This window comes from Brienomyrus brachyistius, chromosome 25 (genome assembly GCF_023856365.1).
Source record: "Brienomyrus brachyistius isolate T26 chromosome 25, BBRACH_0.4, whole genome shotgun sequence".
Classification (NCBI taxonomy): Eukaryota; Metazoa; Chordata; class Actinopteri; order Osteoglossiformes; family Mormyridae; genus Brienomyrus; species Brienomyrus brachyistius.
In genome coordinates this window covers 232,329-251,566 of record NC_064557.1, presented here as the reverse complement: position 1 = coordinate 251,566, position 19,238 = coordinate 232,329, and the positions used below count along the sequence as shown (strand labels likewise).

At 42.4% G+C, this 19,238-nt stretch overlaps 2 protein-coding genes across 3 annotated transcripts; one reads left to right on the top strand and one right to left on the bottom strand.

Annotated features, from left to right (window-relative positions):
- Positions 1-1,877: 1,877 nt before the first annotated feature.
- On the bottom strand, positions 1,878-4,830 carry LOC125720443 (neuropeptide Y receptor type 5-like). The gene is made up of 2 exons (XM_048995889.1): positions 4,647-4,830; positions 1,878-3,260 (listed from the first exon to the last, which is right to left on the bottom strand). Exon 2 carries the CDS (start codon positions 3,237-3,239, stop codon positions 1,923-1,925), a length of 1,317 nt encoding a protein of 438 aa, XP_048851846.1. The 5' UTR covers positions 3,240-3,260; positions 4,647-4,830; the 3' UTR covers positions 1,878-1,922.
- Positions 4,831-5,501: 671 nt separating this feature from the next.
- LOC125720483 (neuropeptide Y receptor type 1-like) lies at positions 5,502-18,207 on the top strand. 2 transcript variants are annotated; one of them, XM_048995949.1, is made up of 5 exons: positions 5,502-5,722; positions 6,266-6,332; positions 9,832-10,650; positions 12,723-13,207; positions 17,917-18,207. In XM_048995949.1, the coding sequence occupies exons 3-4, from the start codon at positions 9,949-9,951 to the stop codon at positions 13,167-13,169; spliced, it is 1,149 nt and encodes a 382-aa protein (XP_048851906.1). In that variant the 5' UTR covers positions 5,502-5,722; positions 6,266-6,332; positions 9,832-9,948; the 3' UTR covers positions 13,170-13,207; positions 17,917-18,207. The 2 variants fall into 2 exon arrangements, with proteins under 2 accessions (XP_048851906.1, XP_048851907.1); XM_048995950.1 differs by lacking the exon at positions 17,917-18,207 and having other exon boundaries at positions 12,747-14,130.
- Positions 18,208-19,238: the final 1,031 nt, after the last annotated feature.

Sequence of the window (19,238 nt, the reverse complement as noted above, 5' to 3'; positions counted from 1 at the left end):
GATTCTTGCTTAGCCGGATAATTCGCTGGAATTAAGGTACCCGAGTTTAAATGAACTTTATCTTCGTTCACTTACATTCAGCCCAGACTACTTTAACTCCGTAAAGTTATCCGGTTACGCAAGAAATCCGGCTTCGTGATATTAGAGTCTGGACCCATGCATGTGCAAGGGCGCCCCCTAGTGAACGCAGTATGTGTTTGACTCTTCCTATCATCCACTGTGAGAATGACGTGAACCAGAAGAGTGGAAGTAGAGATGTAAGGTGGATGTAAAGTGCAGCGAATGATATACACTGAACAGAAGATAAGTAATAGTTTGTTTGGATGCTAGAGATGACAATATAACTCTGTATAAATTTGAAGGATATTCAAGTAAAATGTATACCACTTTTGTTATATGAAGGGTATGATTTAATTCAGGTTCTGCCTAATACAGTGATCATTTCATAGCTTAAATACATTTTTATGCAGAATTAACTCGTATAAGCCCTGGAAGATTTGAGGGATAACGTTTAATTAACACTTTAAAGTAAATATTTTGCCAGGCATCCAGAACACTGAAGGGAGTTGCATACACCTCCTTATAGCATATTTTACCCTTATTTTCCCTTTGAAATGATAAAAAAATCTCTGTAATACCACATAAAAGAGATCCCCAGTGGAAGGAAAAACGATATTTTCACCATGTTGCTCTGATGAACCACCTAGTCGTCAAACAGCTCAGTCATGCACGTTTTTATACTTTATACGTTTTATTTTTCGATAGCTGCACGTGCGTATATGTGCATGATTACCAGTCCTTTGCTTCAGCATGAATTTCTTAACTTGCCGCCTTTTAGTTATAGTTGTATTCCGGCAAAATATTCCACAAATTAAAACAAGACCTTGCGCGTCGCCGCCATTAAATCTGAGGGCTACGTCATTTCATAATTATTCGTTTGGACCCCCCCACATTTAACATAAAATATTAGTTTTATGCCGGTGTGTCCCCCCCCCCCCCACATTCAATGGGAGCTATCGTTCAGGATGCCCCTGAACAAGACGGACAGAAAAAAATATAGCATCAGAATCATTTTTACAAGTATTATATAAGTTTTGAAGAATTTCATTTCTGATGTCAGTGGTAATGCAACCTTTTACTTATTTTTATAGCTGTGATTACATGAATTCTACTTATCACAAACTACAACTCAGAGCATGTAGCCAGGTACACTATATATATTTAACAAAAAAGTGGAACATGATCCATTTTTAAATGTCACCATTGCGATACAATAATATTGTTTTGAAAAACAACCAATTGATCATGCAATGTAGTACATTGTTTTGAGATAATATCCATATCCTGCTCGTCCACCAACAAAACATCAAGCAGAATCAATAATTCGAGCACAAACGTGAGACAAAATCTTTGCAGCACTAAGTTTGTTTTTTCCTCCCCGGGGGAATTAGCGCTACCTGTAAATGACAGTGAAGCATCTGTGCGGCGGCGGTGCAAACGTCAAAGTCGAAAAAATCTGTTGAGATTATTTTTCGTTGGTGTAAAACTATGATGTCATGTCTACCAAAGTGTCACCTTGGCCACTTCAGCATCTTTTCCCCCAGCATTTGTAGTAACCATCCAACGGAATTATTGATTGGACCACTAGCGTACTAGTCTGGTTGATCAGTACCTCATAAAATTATTTAATTAAGTAAATTGATTAGTGGTGAAATGTAACGAATACATCAAACGGCTGGCGTGCCTTGAGAAGAGGTTTGTAATATTTCGGAGAACAGATGAAATTCTCACTTTTTTATTATTTGACTGTTAATTTGCATATACTGTCATCTGAAACTTTTTTTTTTGCCCAGTTTTTTCTGGGCAAACATGTACTTACTACCTGCATAAATAGCTTTAAACACTTTGACTTTTGCACAGTGTTACGACATATAGAAACATTTAATCAAGGACAGCAAGTCCGATTTGATCCCATTGTTTAGGAATCCATATAGAATGGGGTTCAGGCAGCATGACATCATCCCCAGCAGGTGGCAGATGCAGTATATGAGCTTGAAGTGGCGACTGGAGATCAGATTGGCGTTAAAGTCCGTCACCAGGTGGAAGAGGTGCAGTGGCATCCAGCTGACGGCGAAAGCCAGCGCCACTGTGGTCAGCTTAATGAACACGCCGCGCGTCCTCCTCCTCATCCGGGACACCGACTTGGAGGCCCTGAGCATCTTCTGCAGCTCCATGGTCTCATCCTCCTTGAGTTCGAAGCAGATGGGAACAGTGGGTAGAAGAGGAGCTGGAGGCTTGTCCTGCTCTTTGGGTGCCAACCGTTCCCTGGAGTCCGTTTCCCGGCTCGAAGTCGCCGGGCCGATCAAGCAGGTCTTTTTGCTGTATCTTCTCCTCTGTTTCCGGGCTAGAGCCAACCTCCAACTGTCAGAATTGGTGCGCCGGAAGGCCGCCTCATCCGGTTGCTGGAGGGTTAACCGGATCATCTCGTTCTCCTCCGCCTGAGTACGGGGCTGGACCTGGACACTGGCGCTGACTCTCCGGCAGAGGCTAACGTGACTGGCGGTGAGGCATGCCACGGGCAGGACGTACTGGATGAAGAGCAGGCTGATGGTGAAGGCGATGCGATACCCGCTCGAGGGCCACGACTCTATACAGAGTGACTTGTTGCGCAGAGGTTCCAAGTGGAACCTCTCGCTCAAGTCCACGGTGGTGTGGAACACCGGCAGGGGCGAGCACATAGACAGGCTGAGCGCCCAGATCGTTGCCAGAAGGAGGCAGCCGGCGTTCACCGAGAGATGAGCGGACAACGGGTGGCTAATCATGTGATACCGGACCATGGCGATGGACATGAGCACCAGCGTCGAGACGACTACTGATACGCACTGCAGGAACGGAACAATGTGACACATGGCGTCCCCAAAGATCCAGTGATCCAGCAGAACACAAGTCAGAGTGAACGGCGAGCAGAACAAAACCACCAAGATGTCCGAGAACGCCAGGTGACCCACCAGGAAGTTGATGATGGTCTTTTCCTTCCATTTCCTTGCTAGTGTCATTAATATAAGGATATTACCCAGAAGCCCCAATATGCTCACTGTTGTGTACAGTCCAATCAAGAAGTAGCGGACGTCATTAACGCTGCTGTTGAAATCGTCCCATGATGGAATGTATGTGTTGTGAACTGGGTCACTGGCATTGTCTGTGAATGTCTCGTTCCTGGTGGCATATTCCAGATCCATGTCTGATCTTCTCTGAAGCAGCTGTTGAATAAAACAGAAATGGCAGCATATGAATGAGTTTGGCGTGTGTTTACACCAAGTCTGTGTTCTCCAAAAGATGATCAGGGAATAGATGTGTATGAAATTCTCTTTTATCGCCGGCTCTGAGCTAGAAGATGTTTTGGTGACTCCTCAGAGCGCGGTGATGTTTATTCATGAGGAGATTCATGAGTTTGTGAGAAGTTTCATCAGCCTCCGCCTCAACAAGGCGGGAAACGTCGCGACTCTCATTTCAATCTGCTGCAGAAGTATAGCTGTTTCCTTGCATTGCATTAAGTTGCCAAGCTTCTCCAGGCTGAAAATTATGAAAAGCAAAAAATGTGGGGCAGTGGTTTAGCGCTATAGCCCCAAAAGCAAGCAAGGTGAACTGGAGTTGCCAAATTGTCCATAGGTGTGTGTGTGTGTGCGTGTGTATGCGCCCTGTGATGGGTTCGCTCCCTGCCTTGTGACTATATCCTCAGGTGTATAGGCTCCGGACCCCCGCCACTCTGCATAACACATGTGGGTACAGAAAATGAATATATATTTTTTGTGTACTAATATTTGTATTAATATATAGTAATGTGCATACGTTACACCTCTACCATTACCCTAAACTACATCCTGCGTTTAATACACTGGATATTGTGCCAAGAGCTGATTTTTGTATGCCGATTACCCCGAAAAGTCCAATTCCTTGCACAGGGTCCTTTGTGATATCAGTGAGGAACCCCTATTATTAAATAGCCGCACGCTTTTAACTCCGCAGGAGGGATTTTCGTTCTCTGCCCTCTACGCATAAACATTTTGAGCGGTGTCTGATCGTGCTTCGCTTTCTGCGGCTGATATCCTCACCCGCTCCTCTTAGTGAAATATCTGAAGTTTGTCTCCGAGATGAGAGAGAATATCACATGTTTTCTATCTATCTATCTATCTATCTATCTATCTATCTATCTATCTATCTATCTATCTATCTATCTATCTATCTATCTATCTATCTATCTCAAATAAACGATTACGTTTAAAGTTTGAATTTTATTCACGATTAAGTGTTTTTCAGACAAATATTCAATCTTATTCAGATAAAGCAATATTCTAGAAATAACTTAGGAAAACATTATAAGCATCCACATGGTGTGATGGTTCTTTACTTGTTCTATTTTTGAACATTTCACTCCCTGCTGCGCATTAAATAGTCATCAAAGAGACCATTTATTTCTAAAAGCTGCAATATTAACCCGAGGTGATAATCGGAATTTCACTTTACAGCATTTCCACTTACTTATACATTCATTTGTCGCTGTAAGTCAATAATGGAAATTTTTCATAAGCCATAAAGGTAGTGTTTACAGTCGTGTAGTATAAATCTGTGGATAATAAAAGGCGTACCTTTAGGACCCGATCTTTGGTGGTGGTACAGAGGATGCCCGTAAACCTTGCATACTGCCTCCACAGTGCCTCGCTATGTCCGCTTTCCCTTCACATGTCACGCAACCTGCCTTCTGACTTTGCTCTCCTCTGGCCGCATGTGGCTCTTCGTTACTCCCGAGATCCTCGTTCCTCGTTTCAGTGCTTCGTGTGGCTCATATCGTTTTTTTAAGTCGCATTTGAAGCCCCCCCCCCCTTCATCCCCATAGGACATGAAATAAATTGATCTGGCAGTGAATCTGCAAAGTAAAGGGGGAATTAAACGAGATGACCCGAAGCTTTCAAATCGCAAATAAAGCCGCCATAAAAATAAGTTATAGATAAAAAATATACGAGTCACGCATGCGGTTACGGACAACGCTGCATATTTGCAGATATAGCGCAATTACCCCTGAGTAAATCCATAGCCGCTGTGTGCGGTGATGTTTTCATGCCATACCATCTGTGTGCATCTTAGCATCTCAAACAAATTTTAAATTTACCTCAGACTTTTATATATCCCCGACAAAACGCACCCCCCCCCCCCCCCCAGACAAGCTATCCAGTAAAATTATTTTTTATTAATGAATAAGTTCAAAATAAAATCGGGGAATTAAAAAATGTGGTATTTCACTGGGGGAAGTAATTTAACGCGATATTCACCGATACGCTCAGAAATTGAGCGCTTATGGGGAAAAGCCCGCAGGTAGGTGGCGCTGTTTCGCAGACTCTCTCGGTCAGACGGACCCCGGACAGGAGCTGTCACTTAGTGCATTTACATCTTTAAATGAAACTCTTGTGGACAGAAGGCGGTCTCTTCTGCTGGAGTCAGATCGGAATGGTTTAGCAGCAATGTTGTCCCTCAGGTTTAAATAGTAACAATGTACAGGAAGTATTTTGAAGTAATAACTAGCTTATATATTCAGCGACGCGTTGCCTTTAAGGTTGAACTGAATCGCATAGGATCCGTATATAGTTATACCCGTGCTGTTGAGGATACAGACACCCACGAACTCAGTCACTGAACAGTGTAATCCAGCGGGTCTGAAAATATGTAGGTAGGTATTGATTTGATTTTTTTCCCCTTCATATATTTGTTTGTTTGTTTGTGTGCACTTTTCCCGAGAGTAAAGTCGCTATCTTGGCTCAGAAGTCGATTGTCGGGAAAATATGACTCAGGTAATCAAAACAAACAAATAATCAAGAAACTTTTCAGTCTGTCAGATTTTTACATGCACCTTGACGCAGCCCACTTGTGTCCAAAGGTGATGAAGACGCATTCCCAATGTTTCCCTAGTTTTACGACTTATAAAATGACTTTGTTTACTTCAGGTGTTTAGTTAATCTTTACACAAATGCATTTGCAAGTTTTTTTCTTTTCTACTTCTTATTAGAGATGACAATCAACAGACCCAGTATTTCATCTTAAAGCTTGCGGATCTTTAATCCATCCATCCATCCATCCATCCATCCATCCACCCATCAACTAACCGTTTATCCTTGGTTCCAGGCGGCATATAGTTTTCAAGGCAGGGGTACACCCTGGACAGGGTGCTTTGTGTTTCGTTCTTTTCCTATATTTGCCTTTATGTCTTTTCCAGCGACAATCAGAGATATCTCCTCACACCAGACGTGCTCAGTGATATGTCAGTTTAGCAGAAGCAAGAGGTAAGACATTTTATATTTTAGACTATAATTTTTTTCTTTCAAATCATTTACTCGGTGATTTTATGTTTCCTTTGGGGAAAACATTTATATGTGACAGTGTAACGATTCATATTCGATCATTAATTAGTGTTGAACAATCGTGTGTAAGCCACCGATTCAAACCGAATAGCAAACCGATTCAAGAAGCAGTTTATTTATAAACGGGATTTGTCGACTAATCTGATGTAGTCGCTTGGCATAATGCACTTAAGCAGCTATAGGTATATAGATCCATATATTTAAGTTATTTCTATTTAAAATGCTTGTAAAAGATACATGAAGCTTGTGATGATGTATGTTAACTTGGAGTAATCGCCTATAATTCAGTGCAACAATTCATCCTTATATTCATTCTTATACTATCCTTTATATTATCAATTCATCCTCATATTGCCAATGAGTGCCTGGAAAGCGCTCTGTGCCAAGTGATGTGAAAGTACGTGACAAAGCGGTGCAAATCTATTTTTAAGCATGTTAAATGTTTTAACAGAAATCATGCCGAATAATCTATATTTAGGCCTAGTTGTGGTTGAAAAGGAATTACGACATCGCTGTCAACTGGGGAAAAAACTTCCTAAGAAGTCCAATATCAATAAAAAAAATGAAGACGCAACGTGTTGTGTTATGTATATAGCCTACCTCACAAACTAAACTATCGTATCATCTGCCGCTACGTTCCACCGTGAAAATCAAGGAGTGAAATGAAGTCAGTTTAATGCATGGTTTTCACTTTCCTGGTATAAAATAACATTAAACTATTTGTGTGACAGCGCATTTACTTTGTAATCTGCCTAGTCAGTGCTTAAAAGGGGAGCTGCTATTGGCAAGGCGTCATTTGGTGAATGGGGGATATTAGCTACTATTTGTTCTCATTAACTGATAAAAAGTGTCGCAAGACTGTATAGGTGGCGCTGGCCATTGCGGGATAGGAGTGATCACTGAACAGGCTGCATATTGTCTGGAGCGGAATACATATGTTGTAACGTTGCAAAAGATAACAATAAGCTAACAGACGATCTATTCAAATGAAACCGCCCTACGAGGCAAGAGCCAAATACAAGAGTACAAGAGCATGGAGCCAGGGCAGAATTTGAGGGGGTTGAACTAGGGGGCCCCCTGGTTACCTTGACTTTTTTTTTTTGTAACAAACTATTTATATGTTAAATTCTGTAATAATATAATATATTGTAATTTGGCAAATCAATACGCCAGAGTGATACCCCCCTCCCCCGATCAGCAAATTTCACCGGCCACACTCCTGCCCGCATTCTGATCGATATATTTTACCACTGGCACCCTGTGCTTTGATCGACATATTATTGATATTACATAATTTTAATTTCCCTCTCGTTTCAAAGAATAGGTCAAATGGCCCACTTAGGTGGGGCCCTACCCATGTCACTCTAGAGCCCCCAGAGAAGTTAGTCCACCCCTGGAATCCACTGTTGCCAAGAGATCATAACTATGGGATGGATAATGAAAACGGAGCAGGTGATTCGTCAGATGAGCTAGTTGAGATTTTCCCAGAGAAGCTGGCTGGCTGTGGATGGGTAACTGGTTCCATCATCGAGGAACCACACATGAGAAATGTCTAGAATTTTGCGTGGTGGAGTCAAGACCAAAAGCTGCTGGCTTGCTGATTGAAGCACGCAAGGTGGAATGTAGGTCTTGATGAGTGAATCATTCGAGGTGGCTGGTCTGAAAGCCAGGCATGTTCTCCCCATGTTGCATACGTGTATGTTACATACTGTCCAGGCTGTATCCCTGCCTTGTGCCCCCCCCCTACCAGGGAGAGGCTCTAGATCACCCCAGTGACCCTGACCAGGATAACTGGTTAGAAGATCGGTGTACCGATGACTTCGGAGTTTGATTCCCCTCACTGCTTGGCCTGTATGTGCCTCCATGTGCCCTAGCTATTTTGACCAAAAAATTTTGACAGCTCTGCATCATATATACAACTAGGCTTTGTATTTCATTGGGCTATGAATCAAGAAGCCCATGAATTCGATTGAACTATAAATCAAAGGGTCTATGAATTTGATTGGGCTATGAATCAAGCGGCCTGTGAATTTGATTGGACTATGAACCAAATAAGTCCCCGAATGAGGGATATTTATTTCTTTCCAAGGTTTCGTCCTTCAGACTCCTCAACCAAATGAAATTAATTACAGTAGATATAATCAGGATCAAGAAATTAAGTATTATTCAGTATTAATGGTTGTTCATTAAAATTCTAATTTAGTCTGAGTTACCGCTGATAGTCGTAGCTGAGACGACTAATAAAGAATTGATTATCCTGCATAACTTTGAATTGACTTCTGTAGTTTTGAATAGATTTCAGTCACATGATGTGAGTTTCTGCCGCTGACGTATGTGTCTGTGTGACTTTAAGCACGCGGAAGCTCAGCGTACATTGAACAAAGAGATAAATAAGTCCCCACAATAAAACCCTCCTCAGCTCTCCAGTGTTGCCAGTGAAATTGCCTTATCGCCAACCTCTGGAACTGTGTAACTGACAGTGTGAATTTAATAAGGGCCACGTGTACTTTGATACTCTCAGCAGTGTCACTGTGTCAAAGCAAATGACAACAGCGGCCAATAAAAACCAGCCCAGAATAAGATATAACTGAGTATCTACACCCTTGGCTGTTTAATTCGTGGGATTAATATTGACCGTATCATGCGTGCACAACAGGCAATGGAGTTATTGAGAACACTGTATTCATTCAGTAAATTCTGTGATTTTTTTTAAAGAATTTTTTTGCTGATGTTTTTTTGTAAACGCTTCTGGCTGTAGGTAAAGTTCAGATGTTAGACAGGTTTAAGTGTTGAAGTCATTAATCGTTATCATGACTTAATAACCGAATAATGCCGAATGAAGTGTTCTGATATTTAGAGAGAGAGAGAGAGAGAGAAGGAGGGGAGGCACGGAGGGAATGACAGATCGTCAAAAACGGCAAAGTCCTACCTGAGGTTATGAACTGACGTGAGAGCGTTTCTGGTGAGGAGATGCCCTGGCCGTCTGCTCTTGGCAAAGTGCGCCGTCAAATTGCTGGCTTCTGATGTTCTTGCAATCATGTAAAATGTCCATTTTCACGGTTTCAGTCAATCACATTGCCCACTGTTCACAGTACAAATTCTTAGTCCACTTAGAATTGTAGATCTATGGTTAAACCCTAAAGGAGACACTGGGGAACAAACCCTGACAGCTATAGTGACCATTAATAGGTAATTATTGGTGATTGTGATATAGCCTAATATGCATTCATGAACTAAGTAACTGGCTGTGGTTTTATCCATTTACTGAATGCAGAGCTAAGAAAAGGTGGGATGAAATAAACTTATCAGTGTTTCGACTCAGTGTTGCTTCATAAATTCAAAGACCTGAATATTCTGGTGACAGGAAAGCAGAAAGGCTTTTGGTTTTTTGAAGTAACTGTTAACTGTGCAATGTCTCCAGCGAACATGTTCAGAAGATGACGGGCTTGTCTGAGATCTCGGCAGCCTGACGGAGAGACGCCCGTCGACCCGACGCCGCATCCAGCGGAAACTGGAGCGACGAGGCTAAGAGAACAAAATGAACGAACTTCTTCTCTTGGATCTTCTCAACTGTTCCCAGTCCCCGAACTGCTCTCGCAGGAACTTCTCGTTGACGACGTTAGGGGACGAATGTCAGAGCCACCTGCCCATGTTCTTCATCATGGCGATCGCTTACAGCGCCGTGGCTCTCCTGGGGATCATGGGTAACCTGGCCCTGATCCTCATCATCGCCAGGCAGAAGGAGACGCACAACGTGACCAACATCTTGATCGCCAACCTCTCGGCCTCTGACCTGCTGATGGCGGTCGTCTGCCTGCCATTCACCTTCGTCTACACCTTCATGGACCACTGGGTCTTCGGCGAGGCCATGTGCAAGCTGAACAGCATGGTACAGTGCATCTCCGTCTCCGTCTCCATCCTCTCTCTGGTGCTGATAGCCATGGAGAGGCACCAACTCATCGTCTACCCTCGTGGTTGGAGGCCCAACAACCTTCACGCCTACGCGGCCATCGCTGTTATCTGGACCCTGGCAGCGGTCACCGCTCTGCCTTTCGCCGTCTTCTCCATAGTGACCGATGACCCCCTAAAACTGCTGCAGTACTTCCACGAGCACTACGGCGGGAAGGTGGTGTGCGTGGAGAGCTGGCCTTCCAGAACGTTCCGGCTGACCTACACCACCGGCTTGCTCTTCATTCAGTATGTGGGACCTCTCTGCTTCATCTTCATCTGCTACTTAAAGGTAAAGTGCCCCCCCCCCCCCCCCCACAAACACCCCTTTCAATCACTGCATTAACATGTTCCACCAGCCTGTGGGACACTTGTATACTTTTGTTGTTTTTTTTTTGCTCTTTTTTCACTTCGGAGGTGTTGCTGGGCGCCTGGTTTTCCAGCCACATGCAATTCAGAGCCATTACTTGGACTGATTTAAGGTTCACTGTGACCCAAGTAGAACGACAACAGCAGATACAGAGTTATCGCTCAGTCGTCCGCACATTTCTTTATAAAGAAAAGGCATATTTGGTCATATTTACAAGATGCAGCCAACAGCTCATGGCCTGAGAATTGAAATAACTAAAAATATCCTCAAATCATCTAATCGGATAAGCATATAATTAGCGGCAAGATGATTATATAAAACCCATTAAGACATAATGAACTAATTTAGCATACATTATAAATGTGTATACGAATAAACAAAACAGCATTTATAATTTATCAATGCAGGCGTTTATGCAAATAAAGAGAACAATATTTCATTCGATGTATTATTTTGTCGGAGGATTTATTGAGCAGTACCGACTTGGAGAATAAAACTGGGAAAGAGAAATAATGCTTTTGAGCGAGCGAGTTGCCAGTTGGCCTTGTTTTATGCTATTCTCAGCTCTCAGTGTGGCGACGGGCGTAAACAAAATAGCAAGGACTGGAACAATGAAATCGCAGCGATGCTCCCGTTTTGAAAGATGCACATAGCAATTAATCTAAGGATGCTGATATTTTTGCATCACTGAGAAATTGTAGGAGAATGGCAGCCGCTGATAACCACCTGTCAGGCATGTGGATTGTTCTTAAGGGAATGCGACAATTCCACGGTGACAGCAGGTTGGGGGTGGTTGGGGGGGGGGGGTGGTCGGGGCTTTCACTGGCATATTTAAATCGTGATAGCTGTCAATGCCCTGTAGCATAGTGTTTCTCAATCCAGTCCTAAGGGACCCCCAGGCGGTCTCCATTTTTGCTTCCTTCCAGCTCCCTGCCAGCCAGTCAACATTTTTGCTCCCTTCCAACAAAACCGCGCACCATCTAGCAGTCTTTGAGAACCGTGCTGAGAAACAGTCTTCTAGTAGAAAGCTGGGGAGGGGAGGGTTAAAAACAGTAGAGAACAAGTGGTGCCAGATGGCTATTTGTTTTGTAAGGTACTTAAGAGGAACTTGAGGAGTAACTACTCCGGTTATGTATGGTACATCTAAAGATGCCCTGTGGAGCTTCATAGGAAGTTTGTAGAAATGGCAGCTGGTCCTTGTCAGCTACGAAGAATTAGCTAAATTTGTGTTTCCCAACCTGGTCCTCATTTTTGCTCCCTCCCAGCTCCCAAGCCAGACAGTCCACTTTTTTCGCTGCCTACCGGGCACTAGGAGGGAGCAAAAACATGGACTGTCTGTAGGTCCCAGTGGACCAGATTGGGAAACATTGAGCTAAACGAATAAAACAGGTTTCAAAATCATTTGTCTGACTTGATGGGATTAATGAGGCTTTGGGTTGTGATATCCATCCATCCCTCCATCCATCCATCCATCCATCCATCCATCAATCAATCCTTCAATCATTTATCCTGGACAGGGCAGGCCTTAATCCTAGGGTGAGATAACCATGCACTGAAAATCACAACCTGGTCTAGGTAGGTTAATCTTAGCTGATATTGCAGAGTAAGCCCCCCCCCCCCTCCCCCACAGGGGGTTCAATGCCCCATTTCTCCTATCTATGTTTAGTGGTGTCCTCAGACTTATTTTACCTTATTTATAAGAAAGAAAATCCTACTTTTGTGTGTTGGAAAATAAGTATTATTCCAGCTAAATTGAGGAATAAGTTCACCGTTCCACTTCCGCGAAGACGTTAACCTGCAATTATTTTTCACATATATTTCACATGGAACACAAGCTAGTAGGCTAAGGAGTGATGAAAGTTGATCGAAAATCGAAAGCTGATGCAAAGAGAAACAACAAAATTGCGCTGCAAGTTGTGGATAGTTGTGGATTTTAGTCAACTTTGTTCCTTCTCCCCCTTACAAAATTTGTGACATCCACCCCAAACTCACAGGTTTCCACCTGGAATGTCTTTCAGATATATGTCCGCCTTAAAAGGCGAAGTAATATCATGGAGAAAGTGAGGGAGAGCAAGTGCAGGTCGAACGAAAGCAGGAGGATCAACGCCATGCTCTTCTCCATTGTGGTGGCCTTCGCCGTCTGCTGGCTCCCTCTCAACATCTTCAACGCCATCATGGACTGGAACCACGAAGTACTCATGACCTGCCACCACAACCCGCTGTTCTCCTTCTGCCACCTGACGGCGATGGTCTCCGTCTGCATCAACCCTGTCTGCTATGGTTTCCTCAACAAGAACTTCCAGCGCGATCTGCATGTGGTGTTCCACCTCTGCAAGAGGACTCCCAGGGAAGAAGAATATGACACTATAGCGATGTCAACCATGCACACAGATGTGTCCAAGACATCCCTTAAGACAGGAAGCCCAACAGAGTATACATAAATGATCAATATACTAAACTTTTGAAGGAGTACATCAAGGTTGGCATCATTCTTCCGTACATAGTTTCTGTACACTATACTAAAACTTTTGAATGTCTTATTAAAAGGAAATATAATTCACAAATCCATATCGTATAACATTTATGGTGTGTATATAATATGTACGGTGTGTCTATAACATTTACGGTGTGTATATAACATGTACGATGTGTATATAACATTTACGGTGTGTATATAACATTTATGGTGTGTATATAATATGTACGGTGTGTCTATAACATTTACGGTGTGTATATAACATGTACAGTCTGTATATAACATTTATGGTGTGTATATAATATGTATGGTATGTCTATAACATTTACGGTGTGTATATAACATTTACGGTGTGTATACAACATTTATGGTGTGTATATAACATGTACGGTTTGTATATAACATGTACGGTGTGTCTATAACATTTACGGTGTGCATATAACATGTAAGGTGTGTATATAACATTTACGGTGTGTATATAACATGTACGGTGTGTTTATAGCATTTTTTATGACTTCAATAGAATGGTTTGTGCAAGGCACAGTTTGTGCTTTCTGGACAGCAGCAGAGTATTTGAGGACTAAAGGTACTTCAAAGCCATATGACAAATCCCTGCATATATCATTAACCTTTTTTGGCGGTAGATAATAACTGATGTAATGATGCACACAACCATACAATAGAATCTCTGCTATTCAGCTAACAGAATTGTGCAAAAAGTTTTTTTTCCATGTGTATTTTAAAGAAGGTAAGTTTGCACAGGGTGATTTTGTATTCTATACGTGTCTGTGAATACGCAGGACGCCTTTGTTCGTGCTTCTTTGTAATACATCACGCCTCCAAAGAGGTTTTACATGAATGTTTTGTCAGTGTTTTTGAAGCTGGTAAATAACATTTCACGTGATACAGTTTCATAAATATTTTATTACAGACATCTTTATTACATTACAAAAATATACAAAAAAAACCCTACTATTTATGTTAAATAACTTTCAGTTTTACTTTTTACGCTTAATGTTTCGGAAACAGGTGCAATTAAGAGAACAGATAAATCTTTAGTAGAGATTCTTTCAATAATCTGCAAGCCCCACAAATGTTTTTAGAGGGTATTTGTTACCAAATTAAGAAAATGCATAGCAGACCTTCCTTGGGACGCTGTGCCTGTGATCAGAAGGTTGCTAGTTCAAATCCCAGGGTCTACAGAGTGGTATCACCCTTGGGCTCTTGAATGAGGTCCTTAATCCCCTGTTGCTCCAACAACTGCCTGATTCTGCATTCTCAGAAATCCATGCTGCTTTGCATAAAAGCATCTGCTCAGTAAATGAGATGTAGGAGCTTTAAAGTGACAGTCATAGTTACTGTGGCATCATCTAAGTCAGGGGTCTCCAACTCTGGTCCTGGAGAGCTACTATCCAGTAAGTTTTCCATCCTACCCGGCTTCTGATGAGCCACACCTGCTCCTGCTATTTACCTGAGAGCTGGTGTGGTTCATCAGAAGCCAAGTAGGATAGAAAACCTACTGGATAGTAGCTCTCCAGCACCGGAGTTGGAGACCCCTGATCTAAGTGCTGCATGATGTCTTTGCCTTTGCAAGCTCAGTAGCAGATGCAATGTAAATAAGCACTTTTGCTGTCCATATGAATGGCTTAGCGAGCAGCGATGCCACCTCACGCCTCCAGACTTGTGGAGACTGATGTCCAGCTCTGGTTTTGCACGTTCTTTGCCTCCTAGATGTGAGTTTCTTCCAAACTCTACCAGAGCGCCTCCTACCTTTTGAAAGTAGTTAAATTAATGGACTCTTATGTGTCCCACCCTGGCCACGCCCCTCCCCTTCCCACAGGCCGTTCTCCCTCTCTGATTACTGTGACTCTATCACTGCCTCAGCCAATCAGAATTTATACTGCAAGTGAAACTGAAACATGTCACTTCAGCTCCACAGACATGCATGTTACCTTTCTGCATAGTGTGTTATAAGCATGTGCTGTGTGGTTTGAAATACACTGATAGACACACTTTCAGAAAACCATTCAATGCATTCATTTATGTTGGCATTCTGCAAAATATATAAAGAGAATGTTTTTGAATATTTCTTAATATATATTAAGTGGGGGCGGCATGGTGGTGCAGTGGTTAGCACTGTTGCTTCACACCTCTGGGGTCCGGGTTCGAGTCTCCGCCTGGGTCACATGTGTGTGGAGTTTGCATGTTCTCCCCATGTTGTCGTGGGGTTTCCTCCGGGTACTCCGGTTTCCCCCCACAGTCCAAAAACATGCTGAGGCTAATTGGCGTCGCTAAATTGCCCATAGGTGTGCATGTGTAAGTGAATGGTGTGTGAGTGTGTCCTGCGATGGGCTGGCCCCCCATCCTGGGTTGTTCCCTGCCTCGTGCCCATTGCTTCCGGGATAGGCTCCAGACCCCCCACGACCCAGTAGGATAAGCGGTTTGGAAAATGGATGGATGGATGGATATGTTAAGTGTGAACGCATCACTTATTTTGCTAGATATATCTACATAGTGTAATTAATTATCAGGGTGTTTACTGGTTACTCATAAATTTTATGACATTAAAGTGACGAAGCATGATAACATTTTGCAATAGTGTAGCACTTGTAAGATAGTTGTAAGAAGAATATTACCCATATATGTATGTAGGTGGTAGGTTATGTTGAGTAAAAGCTTGTATGTGCATCATGGTATATTTGATGCAAAATAATAGTTTGTCTCTGCAGGTTAAGACTCTGCTCCACAATACTGTGATTACTGATTACGTCACATTAGGTCGTAACCCCAAAAAATTGCTGCCGGGGTGTCAGATAAATGGGTGAGTTTGTGTTCTAACCCCAAGGTGCCTCTCACATGCCTCATCGGAGATTAAGAGGAGCTAGGCGACAACTACACAACTCTTATGTATTCGTGCAAATGGTATAATAAAGTATCATTAAATATACTAAATTATTACTTAGCATTTTACTTGGCCTTTGTATCTCATAAAAGATACCTTTATTTCAAATTGTGTTATAGAGAATATAGATTCTTCATCAGATTTCTTTGTCCTGATTTTCAACAGATTGCTTCTTTTATCGTCATTCTTCCCATTCTCGCCATAACGTTATCCGCAGTTACAAACCTTTTGACTGTGTTCGTTGCCCGTTTTGATTATTTAAATGGTCATTTTTAACCTTAAGTCCACCCAGTGGTAGCTGCGTACTAATATGTACTTATCTGGTTATTTGCTGATATTCCCAGACTGGGCGTGTTTCACATCGCAGAGCTTTGACTATGATATTCAAGATTGTCAAAAAACTCTAAAGCAACTGAGGTATTATTGTCATGGTGATGTTTACATCAACAAATATGTAGTGGAAAATAAGATTTCAAATTTGGGTCATTCTTCATTCCGGGCTTGTGGTGCGTATTGGCAGTTAGAGATTGTCACACAAATAGCCACGTGTGCTAGATGCCGTAATGAAAACAAACAAAAAAATGTGATTTAATTGAGTTCTGGCCCAAGTACGTGATGGGTTATATAATCAACACAAGGGAATGTTGTGCCAGAAGGAATCGCCGCTGTTCATGCCACATCGATGGAGATGATAGCTGCTAACAACAAAGGCTCTTCAGATCTTCATGAGATTGTCTTTGCCGAGTAGGAGCGCCATGGAAGATACGCTGGCCTGTCCTCAAATTGCCGATGAGAATATGCGCTCTGTGAAATGGAACCCCCCCCCCCCCCCCCCACCCCAAAACAAAAAAGTTATTACACCCACTCTGGCACCCAACTTCGACAGCTGACGGCGCCTCGTTCCTCATGACAAGTTTTCGGTTTGCCGAATCCTCTCTTGCCATGCCTGCCAAACCCCGCTCAGCCATCACACACGTATCTGAGATCCTGTGCTCCTCGCCTGCATAGCACGAGTGCCGCTGAGGAGATACTTAGCTCTTTTCCACGCTGTGCTGCCGGTAGATTGAAATTCCACTGACTATCGGTGATGAGTGCTCTAAACCGGAAACGTCTACAGTCCTCCTGTCGCACAGTTTACAGCCCTGCAACGATTCATGATGTCACCTTCCCTCTTTTTATGGTGCATTGTTTGAAAACAGCAATTACAGTTATTTTTTTTTACTCTGTCCTTTCCATGTGACTTCATCTGATTTGTTGTCTATTGCTTTTAGGAAACGATCAGCTTTTGTGTTCATCCGGAGGGAAACTCCTCTGACTCTGTATGAGTGATTGTCTCCTGTGTAGCTTTTTATACACGTAGCTGAGGGTTTGTGAGTTTTGCAGCTTAAAGTGTTATTCTTTATAAAAATAAATATTTGAAGATTGTATTACACTTAGCTTATGCTTTTATCCAGAACAACTTACAGTAGAGGCAAGGGTTACGATTGATGTGCACTTTGCCGGGATTTGAACCCATGACCTTCACATTGTCAGCAAGCTGCAGTAGCCTTTAATGAGGCACTGTCTGTTTAGAGTTTACAAGCTCTCACACTGTTCCAGTGAATTCCATACTATAGTCCAAAGGCCAACAGGCATGTCTATATTGCTCAGAGCATGTGAGTGTACTGTATGCCCCGTCACACTGGTATACCTTTCTGAATATCCCCTACCTCATGCCCTGTGCTTCCTAGGATAGACTGCCATTAATAATAACAATAAACAATACTTTAAATTGATTTCTCCCCCCCCCCCCCATTTTGTTCTCCGTTAGAGAAAGCATGGCTATAAAGGGAAGACACTCATAGCAGTGTCCAGGGAACCGGGGGTCAAGGACCTTGCTCGAGGACCCACAGATGTACCAAGGCCGGGCTTGAACCAGCAACCTTCTGATCACAGGCACAGAGGCTGAGCCCTCACTGCTACACCCCTGTGGATAAGTTATGTATAATGTGCAAAGAGGCCAACTAGACAGAACACGTCCCACTTACCAGATCAGGATAAGAAAGCTTTAAAGAATAGAAATGCTTTATATTCAATAGCTGTGTATTAAGTACATATAGACGGCGACCCTCATCTTCTTATGTCGGTTTTGATAATTGCTGACCTGATGGATGGGTTAAAGGAAAGGTAATGTAGAAGAAAATGTGATAATTGCAGTGGTGTGCTGCATTTTTTATTTTACTTTTAGAGCATAATAATTTTTTTATTGATGCTCTACTTGGGCATTTTGCTGTACATTACATACATAATAAGTTACCCATTTCCTTGAGAAAAAAAAACTGTAATTGAGGGCTTGTAGGTCACTGATCTGTCAGAGATCATTATGATCCAATCAGGATTCCTATTGCCATCTTCTTTGTAAACGACCTATTTAATAATAATTCACGTCTCACAATGCACCACAAAACTGTATCCTGGTAACATGCATGTTCATTGGAGGACACCATACATAATGCACACACACACACACACACACACACACACACACACACACACACACACACACACACACACACACACACACACACACACACACACACACACACACAATTTGGTCTTCCTATCTAAACAGGGACCGTCCATTCATTTCTATGGGAAGAACCCTAATCACGACACCCTTAACCCCCACCCAGCTCTAACCTTAACCATAAGTAACCAACCAAAATACAAGACTTTTGGCACTTTTATTTTTTTGATTGCATTCACATATTTTTTTTATAAAATTGAGGTTATCCAAATGGGGACCTGAAGACGTGTCCCCAAAAGTAAGGAAGTTTCAGGTTTTACCAAACTTTGGGGACATTTTGGTCCTCAAATGTGATCTATGCAAACCCACCACACACACACTATATTATCTTGGGATGGCATATTGTAGGATGAATGTCAAACAGAGGATGTGATACATGCACTAGACATTGCAATTTAAATCTAAAATCATAATTTCTTTTTAATGACTTTCAACAGTTTCTCACAAGAATGTCTATCTATCGATGTTAATACATGTGGTTGATTTTCCTTGCATTAGGGTGACCAGATAATCCATGGGGGAGAGCACACTGAGCTGGGGCAGGATTTGTAAACTACCATTTCAAT